Below are 14646 nucleotides of genomic sequence, written 5' to 3'. Positions count from 1 at the left end.
ACCTTGGCCACTGATGTGGGAGATGAACTGCCGCGAGTGGAGAAAGGAGACTGTAATTCAAATGCTCAGGAGACCTACAAATGTGTGCAACGTAACTGGCCCACAGTGGTGTACGCCTAACCTGCAATGGAGGAACTCCAGCCGACACCACGATGCTGGTCACCAGACTTGTCCTGAAAGCTCCTGTCACTAGGCAAAGGCCACAGAGGTGCACTGGGTCGAGTAAACGCAATGCTGAGGGCACTGCCGAATCATAAACCAGACACCCCTAGTCAAAGCAGGATTGAACAAGGGCTCTGTAGAGCTGCAGCAGCATAGAGTTGGTGGTGCTCAGGCAGTGGACGGTATTAAGGTGCTGCCAGCACTTCCACTTAAGCTGACAAAGGTGAGGAAGCCAAGTCAATCGAGTGTCGAAAATCAGTCCTAAGAATCGATATGTCCCCACTACAGTGAATGGATCGTCATTAAGGTAAAGCTTCGGGTCCAGAAGAACAGTATGACGTGGACAGAAGTGCATAAACGAATTTGAGGCCAAAAACTGGAAACTGTGGGCCAGAGCCCATAACTGTGCCTTGTGGATGGCTCCCTGTAGGCACTGCTCAGCAACACCAGTACTGGTGGAGCAGTACGAAATGCAGAAGTCATCTGCATACAGAGAAGGTGAGACGTAAGGCCATGCAGTTGCTGCTAGACCATTAATGGCCACTAAAAATGGAGATACACTTAATACAGAGCCCTGCGAGACCCCATTCTCCTGGATATGGGGGGGGGGGGTGGGAGGGGAACTATGGGAACTATGGGAGGCACCATCTTGGAAACGGAAAGTACGAAGCATAAGGAAATTTTGGATAAAAATTGGAAGCGGGCCTCTGAGACCTCACTCGTATAATGTGGCAAAGATATGTTGTTGCCAGGTCAGATCATACGCTTTTTGTATATCAAAAAAAGATGACAACCAGTTTTTGGTGCCTGGAAAAGGCTGTTGAGATGGCAGACTCGAGGGACACAAGATTATCAGTGGTAGAGCAACCGTGGCAGAAGCCGCCCTCACATGGAGCCAGTAGGCAACGTGACTCAGGAGCCAACCCAAAAGCCAACACACCATACATTCCAGCAGCTTACAAACAACATTGGTGAGGATGAGTTCCTCGAATTCCTGTCACCTCACAGAACCGGGAGACTACACCTGGCCACTTGATGGTGGGGGCACTCCCATCACTGTTGCTCCTATGCCACCTACTTTGGGAGAAACACCCCTCAAACCATCGGGGATTTCAGTCCCCACTTCTGAGCACCAGAACGGTGGTGCACTCCTGCCATTGCAATGGAAAGACAGCATCGCACCAGATCTGGTTGAAGATGATGAGGAGATGGCACTTGTAGTCAGACGACAGATGTTTAATTATCTGACTGTGGATCCGATCCAGCCCAGGAGCTGTGTCAGGGCAATGTGAAAGTGTTCTGAGGAGCTCCCAATCCGTAAATGAGGCGTTATAGGGTTCACTGTGGCATGTAGTGAACAAGAGGACTTTCCTTTCCATCCACTGTTTGAGGGTGCGATAGGTTGGGGGGTAGTTCTCCGACGCAGAGGCTCGTGCATAGTGCTCAGCTAAGTGCTCGGCAATCTCGTTTGCGTCAGTACATAGCACGCCATTGATGGTAATGCCAGGAACACCTGTTGTGGTCTGGTACCCGAAAAGACGTCTGATCTTTGTCCAGATTTGGGAAGGTGACATATGGCACCCAATGGTTGACACGTACCTCTCCCAACACTCCTGTTTCCATTGTTTTATAAGGCACTGAGCCGCTTAAAGGCTATCAAATGCTCTAGGGAAGGGTGCTGCTTATGTCGCTGTAGAGCTTGCCAATGCTCTTTAATGCCTCAGTGACTTCTGGTGACCACCAAGACAACTATCTTTCACCAGGGGCACTCTAAAGGGCAAGAGATTGCATTTTCTGCCGCAGAAACGATCGTGGTAGTCACATGCTTAACCATCACATCAATGTTACTATGTGGGGGAGAGTCAACAGTGACATCAGAGGTGAATGTTTCCCAGTCCCCCTTCTGGGCAGGCGTCTGAGGGCCTGACGTCGGGAAAGTGACAAGAAGATGGGGAACTGGTTACTACCACACAGGTAGTCATGTGCTCTCCAGTGGATAGATGGGAGAAGTCGTGGGCTGCAAATCGATAAATCAATGACCAAGTAACTACCTTGAGCCACACTGAAATGTTTGGCAGCACCAGTATTTAAGAGGCAGAGGTCGAACTGAGACAGTAAAGTTTTCACATCTCTGCCTCAATAAATAAGTACGGTGCCACCCCTCAAGGGGTTATGGGCATTAAAATCTCCCAAAAATAGGAAAGCTTTAGGGAGTTGACCAATCAGTGCAGCTAGTACATTCAGGGGTACTGCACCATCTGGAGGAATTTATATATTGCAGACAGTTACTTCCTGCATCGTCTGTATTCTGAAAGCCACAGCTTCAAGAGGGATTTGAAGGGGCACAGCTCCACTACAGACTAAGTTTAGAACATAATCACTAACTCCACCTGACAATTATAGTCGCTACGGTTCCTGTAATATCACTTATAGACGCGGAGGGCAGGAGTCCGCAGTGTCGGGAACCAGTTTCTCTGGAGGGCAATGCAGAAAGCAGGTGTAAAGCTTAACAGTTGCCGTAGCTCAGCCAGGTGGTAGAAAAAAACCACCGCAATTCCACTGGAGGATGACATCATAGTGAGACTGGGAAGGCATGGAACATTCAAAGAGGCAGTTTATGCCTCAGGGTCACTTGATGCTGCCGAATTTTTGCCTGAGCAGTCTATATCCATTGTGTCGGAGGGTCCAGCGAAACCAAGGTCCTCAGCTGACGCCAAAATCTCCACCCCAGCCTCAGACATAAAGCTAGTAGGTAGCGGTGGTGTGGGTGCCACCACACATTCCTTGTTCTTGGAGGCTTTCTTTTTCAATTTCTCACGCTGTTGCTTGGGTTTCCCTTGCTGGGAGGACTTCACTAAATCAGTCTCCAGGACAGGATGAGCATGAAGCCCTACAACCAGCTGCTTTTGGGCTCTTCAGCCACTGGTGGGTGTCATCTTTCCCACTAGCAGAAACCTGGGAAGTGAGTGACACAAGAAACCCCTTCCTAGCAAGATGAGCTGAAGAAGCCTTACACTTCTCTGGCTCAGAAGTGGGGACTGAAATCCCCGATGGTTTGAGGGGTGTTTCTCCCAAAGTAGGTGGCATAGGAGCAACAGTGAGGGAAGTGCCCCCACCATCAAGGGGCCAGGTGTAGTCTCCCGGTTCTGTGAGGTGACAGGAATTCGAGGAACTCATCCTCACCAATGTTGTTTGTAAGCTGCTGGAATGTATGGTGTGTTGGCTTTTGGGTTGGCTCCTGAGTCACGTTGCCTACTGGCTCCATGTGAGGGCGGCTTCTGCCACGGTTGCTCTACCACTGATAATCTTGTGTCCCTCGAGTCTGCCATCTCAACAGCCTTTTCCAGGCACCAAAAACTGGTTGTCATCTTTTTTTGATATACAAAAAGCGTATGATCTGACCTGGCAACAACATATCTTTGCCACATTATACGAGTGAGGTCTCAGAGGCCCGCTTCCAATTTTTATCCAAAATTTCCTTATGCTTCGTGCTTTCCGTTTCCAAGATGGTGCCTCCCATAGTTCCCCCCCCCCCCCCCCCCCCCATATCCAGGAGAATGGGGTCTCGCAGGGCTCTGTATTAAGTGTATCTCCATTTTTAGTGGCCATTAATGGTCTAGCAGCAACTGCATGGCCTTACGTCTCACCTTCTCTGTATGCAGATGACTTCTGCATTTCGTACTGCTCCACCAGTACTGGTGTTGCTGAGCAGTGCCTACAGGGAGCCATCCACAAGGCGCAGTTATGGGCTCTGGCCCACAGTTTCCAGTTTTTGGCCGCAAATTCGTTTATGCACTTCTGTCCACGTCATACTGTTCTTCTGGACCCGAAGCTTTACCTTAACACGTTCACTGCCATCGGCGCACCAGCGCGTCCGGCCGATACTAGTGCATATGCCGTCGACGCGCCTGCGCGGCGAGACACTCAGCTGTTTCTCAGCGCCACAGTTTAGTCGGGCACAGCCATTCGGTGTGGTTCATTGCGCAGGCACTCTAAGAACGTATTGTTTTCAATTTTTGCGGGTGCGGTTCGTGTGTTTTCCCTACAGTTTTTCTCTGTTGTGGGACTGAAAATGGAAGACAATCGTGACACGGCGGGCCCTTCAGAACCTAAGAAACGTAAAACACAGGACACAAGAAACGTACAAAAACTAACGGATGCGGAATTATTACGAATATTAGAAGAAAGCGATTCGGAAACGGAACTGGCCAGTGAGGAGGACGGCGTGGAATCCAGTGAAGAGTCTGACGGAGCCGAGTTTGTTTTAGATGAGACTGTAGAAATGGCTGTGAATCCTAGCGACAGGGAAATGGCAGAAGGAGTGGTAACAAGAGATAACGCAGCTGATACAACTGTTGCGTGGGAAAGAGAGCCAGTTGGAATGATAAATTGCCCATTTATAAAAAATGAGGGACTGCTTATTCAACCGACGGAAAACACTCCCTTAGATTATTTTCGTCTTTTGCTGACGGACGAATTTCTATTGACAGTTGTAGAAGAAACAAATCGAAACGCGATTGAATTATTCCTTTCTGCGGGAACCAAAGGACAATCACGAATAAACTGTTGGAAAGATGTGACTGTTGGCGAATTGTTAGTGTTCTTGGGAGTTTTCCTGCACATGGGAAATGTAAAGATGAGGAATTTGCAGGACTATTGGAAAAAGGACGCTTTATTCAACGTGAAAGGAATTGCCGATAGTATTTCACGAAATCGTTTTCTGCTAATACTACGTGCATTACACTTTTCTGAAAATCCAAAACAGGGCAAACCAACACCATCCGACAGGTTGTATAAAATACGTCCCGTTATCAATTTTTTCAATGAAAGGATGTGCCAAGTTTACTACCCTGGACGGGAACTGTCTCTGGACGAATCAATGATCCTTTGGCGTGGACGATTACTTTTCCGCCAATACATCAAAAACAAAAAGCACAAATATGGCATAAAGCTATATATTTTGACAACTCCCACTGGAATGGTCCTAAAATTCGCGGTATACACTGGCATGCTGGACGATTTAGGAGGAAGAGGCCATGCGCAAAAAATTGTTCTTCATTTACTAGATGAAAAGTTGAATGCTGGTCACCATGTGTACATGGACAATTACTATAACAGCTTCGCATTGGCAAAGCTGCTCCTGGATAAGAAGACCCACTGCACGGGAACTCTGAGGGCGAATAGGAAGGATACACCCAAGGAAATACAGGAAGCAAAACTACGAAAAGGTGAAGCCGTTGCCAGATTTGCGGAAGGAGTTATGATAGGTAAGTGGCGTGATAAGAGGGAGGTTTGCTACATTTCTAATGCATTTACAAATGAAATGGTTGAGGTTGAAACCAAAAGAAAGGAGAAGAAATCTAAGCCCTTGGCCATTGTAAACTACAATAAATTTATGGCGGGAGTTGATCGGCACGATCAGATGTTATCATATTACCTCTCGGAACGCAAAACCATACGCTGGTACAAGAAACTTTTTATCCACGTTGTGGAAATGATACTGACAAACGCACATGCCCTACACAATAAATATTGTGGCACAAAAATGCCCCTCCAAGAATTTAGACTCAGTATTATAAGAGCACTATTGCCACGAAAGCAGGTAGAACGGCCAGTCAGAAATCCCCAACATGTTGTGGTAAAACGAGAATCAAATGGAAAATCAAAAACACCGCGAAAAAAGTGCAGATCATGCGCCAGCCGTGGACAACGAACAGACACGATTTACGAGTGCCTAGATTGCCCAAATAAAGCAGGATATTGTTTGAATTGTTGTGTTATTCACCACCTCTAAAGGCAGATAGCACTTTCGTTGCTCATTTATTTTTCGACAGTTATGTGTCGGTACTATTCTTAAACTTTGTATTTATTTTATTTGTTTGAGAGTAATGGATAAAGCTCTAGATTGTATTTTTCTTAGATTTGACATACATTTTATTTCAGAAGTTTCTTCGAGATCTTGTGTTTGTATTTGAATGTTTCTACTATATTTTTTGTCCAATAAATATGTCGTTTGTCAGTAGGATGTTTCGTTTCATTTATGAATATAAAATGAAATTGTAGTAACCTAAACTGTCACACTAACCAGGAACAATACACTAGACGCATTGGCGCGTCCACGGCCACCCGCTACAGAATATGGCCTGATATGCCACTGACGCCTTAGTGCGCCCCAAAACAACTTTGATTCACGAGAGTAAATTTGATTGTGTACTTATAAAATAAATACATGTTATATTACTTTTAGCAATATATTTTCAGATTCTATTAAGAAAAATATTGGTTACGTGGCAAAGCAAGGCCAATTACAGTGGCAGTGAACGTGTTAATGACGATCCATTCACTGTAGTGGGGACATATCGATTCTTAGGACTGATTTTCGACACCCGATTGACTTGGCTTCCTCACCTTTGTCAGCTTAAGTGGAAGTGCTGGCAGCTCCTTAATACCGTCCACTGCCTGAGCACCACCAACTCTATGCTGCTGCAGCTCTACAGAGCCCTTGTTCAATCCTGCTTTGACTAGGGGTGTCTGGTTTATGATTCGGCAGTGCCCTCAGCATTGCGTTTACTCGACCCAGTGCACCTCTGTGGCCTTTGCCTAGTGACAGGAGCTTTCAGGACAAGTCTGGTGACCAGCATCGTGGTGTCGGCTGGAGTTCCTCCATTGCAGGTTAGGCGTACACCACTGTGGGCCAGTTACGTTGCACACATTTGTAGGCCTCCTGAGCATTTGAATTACAGTCTCCTTTCTCCACTCGCGGCAGTTCATCTCCCACATCAGTGGCCAAGGTCAGGGCTAACAATTGTGGTTCACGTGCGATCCTTTCTGTCTGAAGTGCAATCCTTCCCTTTACCACCTCCGTGGTATACACTTAGGCCACGGCTTTGTCTGGACCTTTCCCATGACCCTAAGGACGCGGTTACTCCTGCCGCTCACCACTGTAACTTCCTCTCGATTCTTGACGTTTTCCAGGGCTCTGAAGTGGTTTACACCAATGGCTCAATGGCTGATGGCCATGTTGGCTTTGCCTACATCCACAGAGGCCATTTTGAACAGCATTCCTTTGCCCGATGGCTGCAGTATATTCACTGCAGAGCTGATGGCCATCTCTCGTGCACTTCAGTATATCCGTTCATGCCCTGAGGAATCGTTTCTTTTGCGTACTGACTCCTTGAGCAGCCTACAAGCTATCGACCAGTGCTACCCTCACCATCCTCATGTAGCGTCCATCCAGGAGTCCATCTATGCCCTGGACCGGTCCCATTGTTCAGTGGTGTTTATGTGGCACCCCAGGACACATCGGCATCCCCGGCAATGAACTTGCTGACACGCTGACCAAACGGGCTACACTGAAACCTCTTCTGGAGATGGGCATCTCTGAACCTGACCTGCATTCTGATGCACGCCATAGGGTTTTTCAGCTTTGGGAGACGGAATGGCATAACAGTACACACAACAAACTGCGTGTCATTATGGAGACTACAAATGTGTGGAAGACTTCCATGCAGGCCTCTCGCAGTGAATGAGTTGTCCTCTTCTGGCTCCGCATTGGCCACTCTTGGGCTACCCACAGCTAGCTCCTGCACTGTGCAGACTCGCCGAGTAAGATCATCCATTGTTCAAAGTTATTGTCTACAGATTTTTAGCAGCAGTCGAAATGTGTATCACTCTTTAATTGAAAGCACACAGAAATGGTGCAAGGTTCCCATTTGTCCTCCATGATTGGGTCCAAACAAAAAAAGGAAGCCTGTCAAATATAATGAGCATACCAAAAAATTCTTTGGAAAAATGTGAAATGGGCAATCTTCTCTACAAAGAAACTTTACAGGACTTTAAAAGGAATGGCATGATAAGATTAGGGTTTACAATCACTCCATATTTAATGCACTAAAACCGCAAGGTAAATTCGGAAATGTGGTATTGCGCAGTAAATAAATCTCTGTTGAATATATTTGTGCTTATTATATACAGCATCTATGAAAATTGCTGTGATGGGAAACATATACCTCTAAATTTTTTTACTCACTGAAATCTGCAGTGTGGAGGACCCTGAAGTTTGGATGTGTAGGTGTTTTATCAATGGCGAAAGAAATTTTTTTGATAAGTAAATTTTGACAAACATAAATGTGATGTGTCCTACATTAGTTAAAGTGTTGCTGCATATTACAACTGAAACAGTTTTTGAAAGGTGCATCTTTTCCATGTACTGAGTAAGTTGTTGATTTGCAGCCATTAAAAGGTAGCTATAGCAGTGCTACTGCCATTGATTCATGAGATAAGAAAACTATCATTACTGGTAGTGAGAAGTGGAGTGTAGAGGAACAGTGTGTAATAGCTGCCTCTCTCAAATGTACCCTTTGACTCTATCATTATCTCTGTACGTTCTCTCTGTATGTGAATCTTTAAGATCATAACTGTGCTGGATGTTTAGTTACAGTGTTAAAGAGGTACAAAATCATAGTTCACCAATAGAGACATAAATTGCTGAATTCTCTCTCTCTCTCTCTCTCTCTCTCTCTCTCTCTCTCTCTCTCTCTCTCTCCCCCCTCTCTCTCTCCCCCTATCCCCCCTCTCTCTCCCCCTATCCCCCTCTTTTCCCCTCCCCCTCCTTTCCCCCCCTCTCTTTCCCCTCTCTCTTTCCCCTCTCTCTTTCTCTCTCCTCTCCCACCCACCCCAGCCCCCAGGTGATACACGTAGCAGTTATTTACTATTTTAATGTAACAGTTTTTTTATGATTAATATTCTGTCTTACACCCTCAGTAACAATGGTTGTAATGAGAGAGGAAGGATGGGGATTGCAAGCTATTGGACTCAGCTGTTGTAAAATGTAGGCACAAAGAACTTTATAGTTGGGTACCAATATTTGGGCCAATAACATAGATACACTAGATTTGTACCGGCACTCATGTAGCAGTTTTTCTACTCTACTGTTGTTAAAAGAACTTAACTGACAGGTTGTGCAAATTTAAAATTCCAATGACAGTAAGTGTGGTATCCCACAATATGGTTAAGACTTGGCTAATGTTTCTGAAGAATTTCTGTAAAGTAGTGTTTTTATTCTTGGATTCACAGTTGTGTGAATGCATGAAAAAGAACACATTTCATGTTTAACAATGTAAGAAAAAACAGATTGCTACTTACCTTACAGCAGACACATTAAGTTGCAGGCAGACACAATTGACAGATACTTACATAAAACTTCCGACTACAGCCTGCATTAGTAAAAGAGATACACATCATTCATTCACACATGCAAGCACACTTCATGCTCACATGCAAGCACACCTCTCGCTCGCATGATTGCCAATTCCAGCAGATGCTAGAGTTGGCAGTCGTGTGTGTGTGTGTGTGTGTGTGTGTGTGTGTGTGTGTGTGTGTGTGTGTGTGTGTGTGTGTGTGTGTGTGTTACTGATGATAGCACTGGCCAAAAGGTTTGTGTAAATGTCTTTTAATTGTGCCTGTGTGCGACTTAATGTGTCTTCTTTATGGTAAGAAGCAATCTGCCTTTTCCTTCATTGTTGATATTCCTATCTGGAGTTTCCATTGTTTGACATTTTATGTTTGATAGGCATTAAATTTGAGTTACTTTTATCGGATCTGATGTGAAGGAAAGCACTTTTTTGTATGCAGCACACCATATTTATGGCTAACTCCAGTTACTGTTGTGGCCTTTGCAGGAGGTGCGTGCCAGGCCTTTGCAGGGGGTGCGTGCCAGTCCATTACACTGGTCTGAGCAGTCTGACAACAGTTCTGACGGAGACCAGGACGAGGTTGATGGAGTGGAGGACAGTCCCCATCCTTCTGTAGAGTCACAAGTAAACTACTTTCTGTTATCAAAATTTTTAGCATATTGTTTCTGTTTCCACATGTTATTATTATGCTGTCAACTAAACATTAATCCCAGCAGCTCTGCTACCAATGCCAGGAGTATTCCCAACATCTCACAGGAATCTATTGAGGAGAGTGGGTGTTAACTTTTAAAAATGATGGTCCGTTGTCAGGGAGCATAAAGACATATCAGTGGAATTTGCAGATTCAGATTGTCCAAGAATGTGATGTGGTCTTTTGCTGAAAGAACTTTGTCTTCAGTAATCTGCACATTTAATTACCGTCTGACTAGACCGAGATGTCTTATTGAGTGTACATTTGAAAAGTTATCCAACAAGTGGCAGATTTTTCATTGACAATTAAATGCCTCACTTAAGCTTACAGACAACATAAAATGTTGCAGTGTGCTTCACAGTTTTGTCTGCACTCAGTATGAGGTAAAATTTGAAGACCTATTGCAGTCTGAAGGTTTTAAGGAGTTAGGATCTGGCTTGATTGCAAACCCCAGATCAATTGTAGCAAAATCTATTCCAAATAATTAAGGCACTTCACTGGCAGTAGCGTAGAACACGGCTGCCAGCCTTAAAAACTGTACTGGTTTAGAAAGATAATCTGTAACTGTTTTCATCGCACAACTTGAAAAGAACTGCAATAAAAAAATCGATTAGAAATGTTTGTACTGTAGATTCCTTGTGTAATGTATCCCTCATAAAATGAATGTGTAAGAAAATGATTGAACATTAATCATCCAAAAATTAATTGTTCAGTCACCACAGCAGGAGCACATTAAAAAACATGAATAATTGGAATTTTAATGCTAATTGGTATTAAAACTTCTTCTTAGCCAAAGATGGCTCTATTACCTGCTATTTTTTTATTTATTTTAGAGTCATGTGTAGTGTTATTGGGGAACTGGAAAGCCTTCTATATTCTTAGAACTTCTCAGTCACATATGGGCTCCTCCCAGTAGCTTGTTTTATTTAGGTACTTTCCAAAGTAATTGTGGAGGCTATATTGTCTACTGTTAAAAGGTTCTGTATAAAGACCTCCTTTAAGAGTCTTTTCTGGACACCCCTAGACCAGTCTTAGCTAAGAATACTTTGTGCATAATTTTGACAATTCTGTGCAGTACCAGGGGCCCCCTGAATGAAACCTGTGATGAACTGAATTCTATGTTGATCAGTTGACTATCTCAGTAATACACCTTTAAAGCACGTAATGAAGACAATGGGGTGAATATGTTTTATATCTGGAGTGAACATTTGGAATTGTCTGTGTTCTAGTAAGCTTTTGTCAAGCAGAACAGATGACAATTGAGGCTCTGCCTAAATGTCATACAATACAGGGTTAGATGACGTGCCTACATGACTTAGATCATTACCATACCTTTCCTCATACACTTTGGACTAGTATTTTCATCTTTTACTCTAACAACGGAGGGTGATGAGTCAATTACTTTCTGTTTATCCAATGTTATTTCCTGTTGGATGTCACTGATTTGTGAGGACACTATCCCACCACTGTGGTAAGTCTTTGTCTTGCACCATTTTAATTTGGTTTAACTCCCTGTTGATTGCATCTCTCAAAGTACCTCCCTGAGATAATGCATCTGTAACTGCGTACTAAACAACACACAGTAGTTGTGACTTCAGTCTTTCATTTATATGAGTTTCCCTCCTTGAAATAGACATGGAATAATCTTTTTCAAAACTTTCTCTTTTTGTGTCAAGTTACGTTTAATCTTAGCATCTTGCTCCGCATTAAATTTGTCTATCTCCAAACATAGGTTATGAACAGACACTGTGACTGTTCGCCAGACAATTGTTTTGTCACATCATGTGGCTTGATAGGCAGTTTTTAAGGCTGTAATTTCATTAGTTAATGTGCCGCATTGTAATGATGAATTCGTTGTCAGTTATCATAGCATTTGCTATAAAGTTATCTTTGATACAATTTTCATTAAGCTTGTTATTTGAGAACAACTTTCATTACACATAGTTGATAATTATGATGACAATTTAGATGACAACTGATCTGACATTTAATTATGTTTAGTGGTTATTTCATTACACGTAATTGACATTTCATATGACAATTTAGATGATAATTGTTTTATCATATCCGTTGAATTGGTCTTCATTGTGGTATTTGTACCTCCTGGTATATGGCTGGTGTTTGGTCTAACCATAGATTTATTTACTTCGCTTTCAGTCTGCGATTCTGTTTATTGTCCCCCCAGAAGGCTCACAGTTCTTTTGTGAGTTCATGAGTGGCACACATGGGGCCCTGAGCTGTTGCGGCCCATTCTTCATTCCCTGGCTGCATTTCCTTCACCCTCGCTCCCTATCCTGGCTCCTTCCTGTTGCCACCTCCTTCCCCCCTCTCGGTGTTCTGATTTATGTTGACCTGGCTATACACCTGGTTTCCTGTATTGGTTGCAATTTTGTTCCTTTTGCTGTTCTTTCATCCTTTTTGGTGTTTAGGTTCCCACTTGAGGTTTGACCTCCACTTCAAAATTTCCTGTTTTTAGTGTAAGCCATATGGGAAAGAATTTTCTCCATAGCATCTATGGTGTGGATTCCTCTCTCCCCTCCTTCCCCTCTCCCTTCCCCACTGTAGCCCCCTTCAACCCTACTAGGTCACCAGCACGTGTAGCCAGTTCTTGTTGTGGGGCTGTTACGTACTCGTATGGCTAAGCCCCATGACAACACAGGGATCACACTACTTATCCTTGAGCTGTTCTCTCTCTATGTATGCCAAGGAGTGGTTGATTATCTTCTTGGAGCATCAAAACTCTCGGCAACGGCCGCCGTGCCAGTCGGCCCTTGCTGTGCCTGGGTGGTGCACATGGGGAGAGCCTCTGGTCAGAGTGGGTGGTATCAGGGCAGATGCGTGGCGCATGAAGTGAATCAAGCTGCAAAAATATGGCCGTCTCTTCGAATCATGACTGGTCCTTGAATGCTGCTTCATATGTCCCGGCAACCTTCCCTTCCCTAGCTACACAATGGGAGGAGGGCCAGGTTCGCCATCTTGGGATGAAAGCATTTCCCTGTTACCTCATCTGTACAAGGACAGGTGGGGACACATTCACCACAACAAAGCCATTGTTTTTCGTGGAAAATATCGAGGAAAAGTTTGGTGAAGGGGAGTCTCTTACAGTTAGTAAGATGCGGTTGGGCTCCCTGTTGATTAAACCTTCTTCCGCCACCCAAATCTTCATGCCTGTGATCATCTTGGGAATGTCCCCATGCCTACCACTCCTTACGAATCTCTGGATATGGTCCAGGGAGTAGTTTTTCATAGGGGCCTGATCCTGCAAACTGATGAGGAACTCTAGGCTAACCTGGAGCAGTGTGGCATCATTTTGTTAGACGTGTGCAGAAGCATCGCAAAGACAACCGCACCGATACTGGCGCCTTCATTCGGGCTTTTGAGGGGGATACTCTCCCAGAGAAAGTCAAGGTTATGTACTACAGATGTAATGTAATCTGAAGCCGTACTTTCTTCCACCTATGCGGTACTTTTGGTGCTTGTGTTTTGGGCATATGTTTTTCCGCTGTATGGCGGATCCTTTGTGTGGTGACTGTGGCAACCCACTCCATGAGGGAAGCCCCAGTGTTCCTCCACCTATGTGTGTCAATTGTGCTGACCACCACTCCCCTCACTCACCGGATTGCCTGGCTTGCAAGAGAGAAATGAAGATCCAAGAATACAAGTCCCTGGATCACCTGTCCTATGCTGAGGCTCACCAAAAGTATGAGAGACTCCATCCAGTGCCACTATCTTCAACTTTCGCCACTGTTACTTCATTTCCCCCTCTCCCTCGTCCTTACCCCAGCCCCGTCCCTCTCCCCCCTCCCCCTCCCCAGCAGTTCTTACAACCTGCCGTCAGGGTGCCGTTTCCCCTCCCCGGCCAAAGAAGTGCCCCCTCCCGAGACCCCTCTCCCCGGCGTCTCTCAGGCCTGAAGACTCATACCGCCACTCGGCCATAAGGTGCACCATCTGTGTGCCCCAAGTTCACCCTTTCTCTTTCAGTTACAGATCTTGTAGAAGCCTGTACTCCCCCTTTGCCCTGCCCTGCTCCACCTCAGAAAGAGGTGGAGGAGTAGGAGAAGAAACATAAATCCCAAGGCAAGGTGCCCCTGGAGGTGCCATCTCCCCCTCACAACCTGAGTCTGACATCTTATTTATGGATATCACCCCATCCTTGTCAGTGACGACTGCTGACAGAGTGACCTGACCTCCGCCTCAGCTTCTTCATGTCTACCTTGGGCTCTCGCCACACAATCATCCAGTGGAATTGCAATGGATACTGTCGTCACCCACCAGAAATGCAATGTCTCGTCTCTTCCTATTCTGCATTCTGTCTTGTTCTTCAAGAAATGAATTTCCATGATGACCACTCTCCAACTTTTCATGGTTATCGGGCATTCTGTCAGAACCGTACTGGCCCCCAGGGTAGCATCTGGTGGGGCCTGTACTTTTGTTTGCTCTGATGTCATTAGTGTAGTGACTGGATCCCCCTATGTACCAACTTGGAAGTGATAGTGGTTCAAGTGCAAATGACTCCGATAATCACCATTTGCAAGGTCTACCTCCCTGCAGGTAGGCCGCTTCCTTACGTTGCACTGTCTATGTTAATCCAGCCACTCC

The 14646-nt window shown here is 45.0% G+C and overlaps 1 protein-coding gene across 2 annotated transcripts in view; it reads left to right on the top strand.

The window, feature by feature from the left end:
* The window catches only part of LOC126244757 (uncharacterized), a 59465-nt gene that overhangs the window by 12697 nt on the left and 32122 nt on the right, over positions 1-14646 (top strand). For both annotated transcript variants that reach the window (XM_049948265.1, XM_049948264.1), the window contains exon 2: positions 9843-9980. In XM_049948265.1, coding sequence (XP_049804222.1) covers positions 9843-9980 — 138 coding nt within the window. The remainder of the gene's footprint in view (positions 1-9842; positions 9981-14646) is intronic.

This window comes from Schistocerca nitens, chromosome 1 (genome assembly GCF_023898315.1).
Source record: "Schistocerca nitens isolate TAMUIC-IGC-003100 chromosome 1, iqSchNite1.1, whole genome shotgun sequence".
In the NCBI taxonomy this organism is placed as follows: Eukaryota; Metazoa; Arthropoda; class Insecta; order Orthoptera; family Acrididae; genus Schistocerca; species Schistocerca nitens.
Note: the sequence above shows the minus strand (reverse complement) of the source record. Positions and strands in the feature narration are given on the sequence as shown.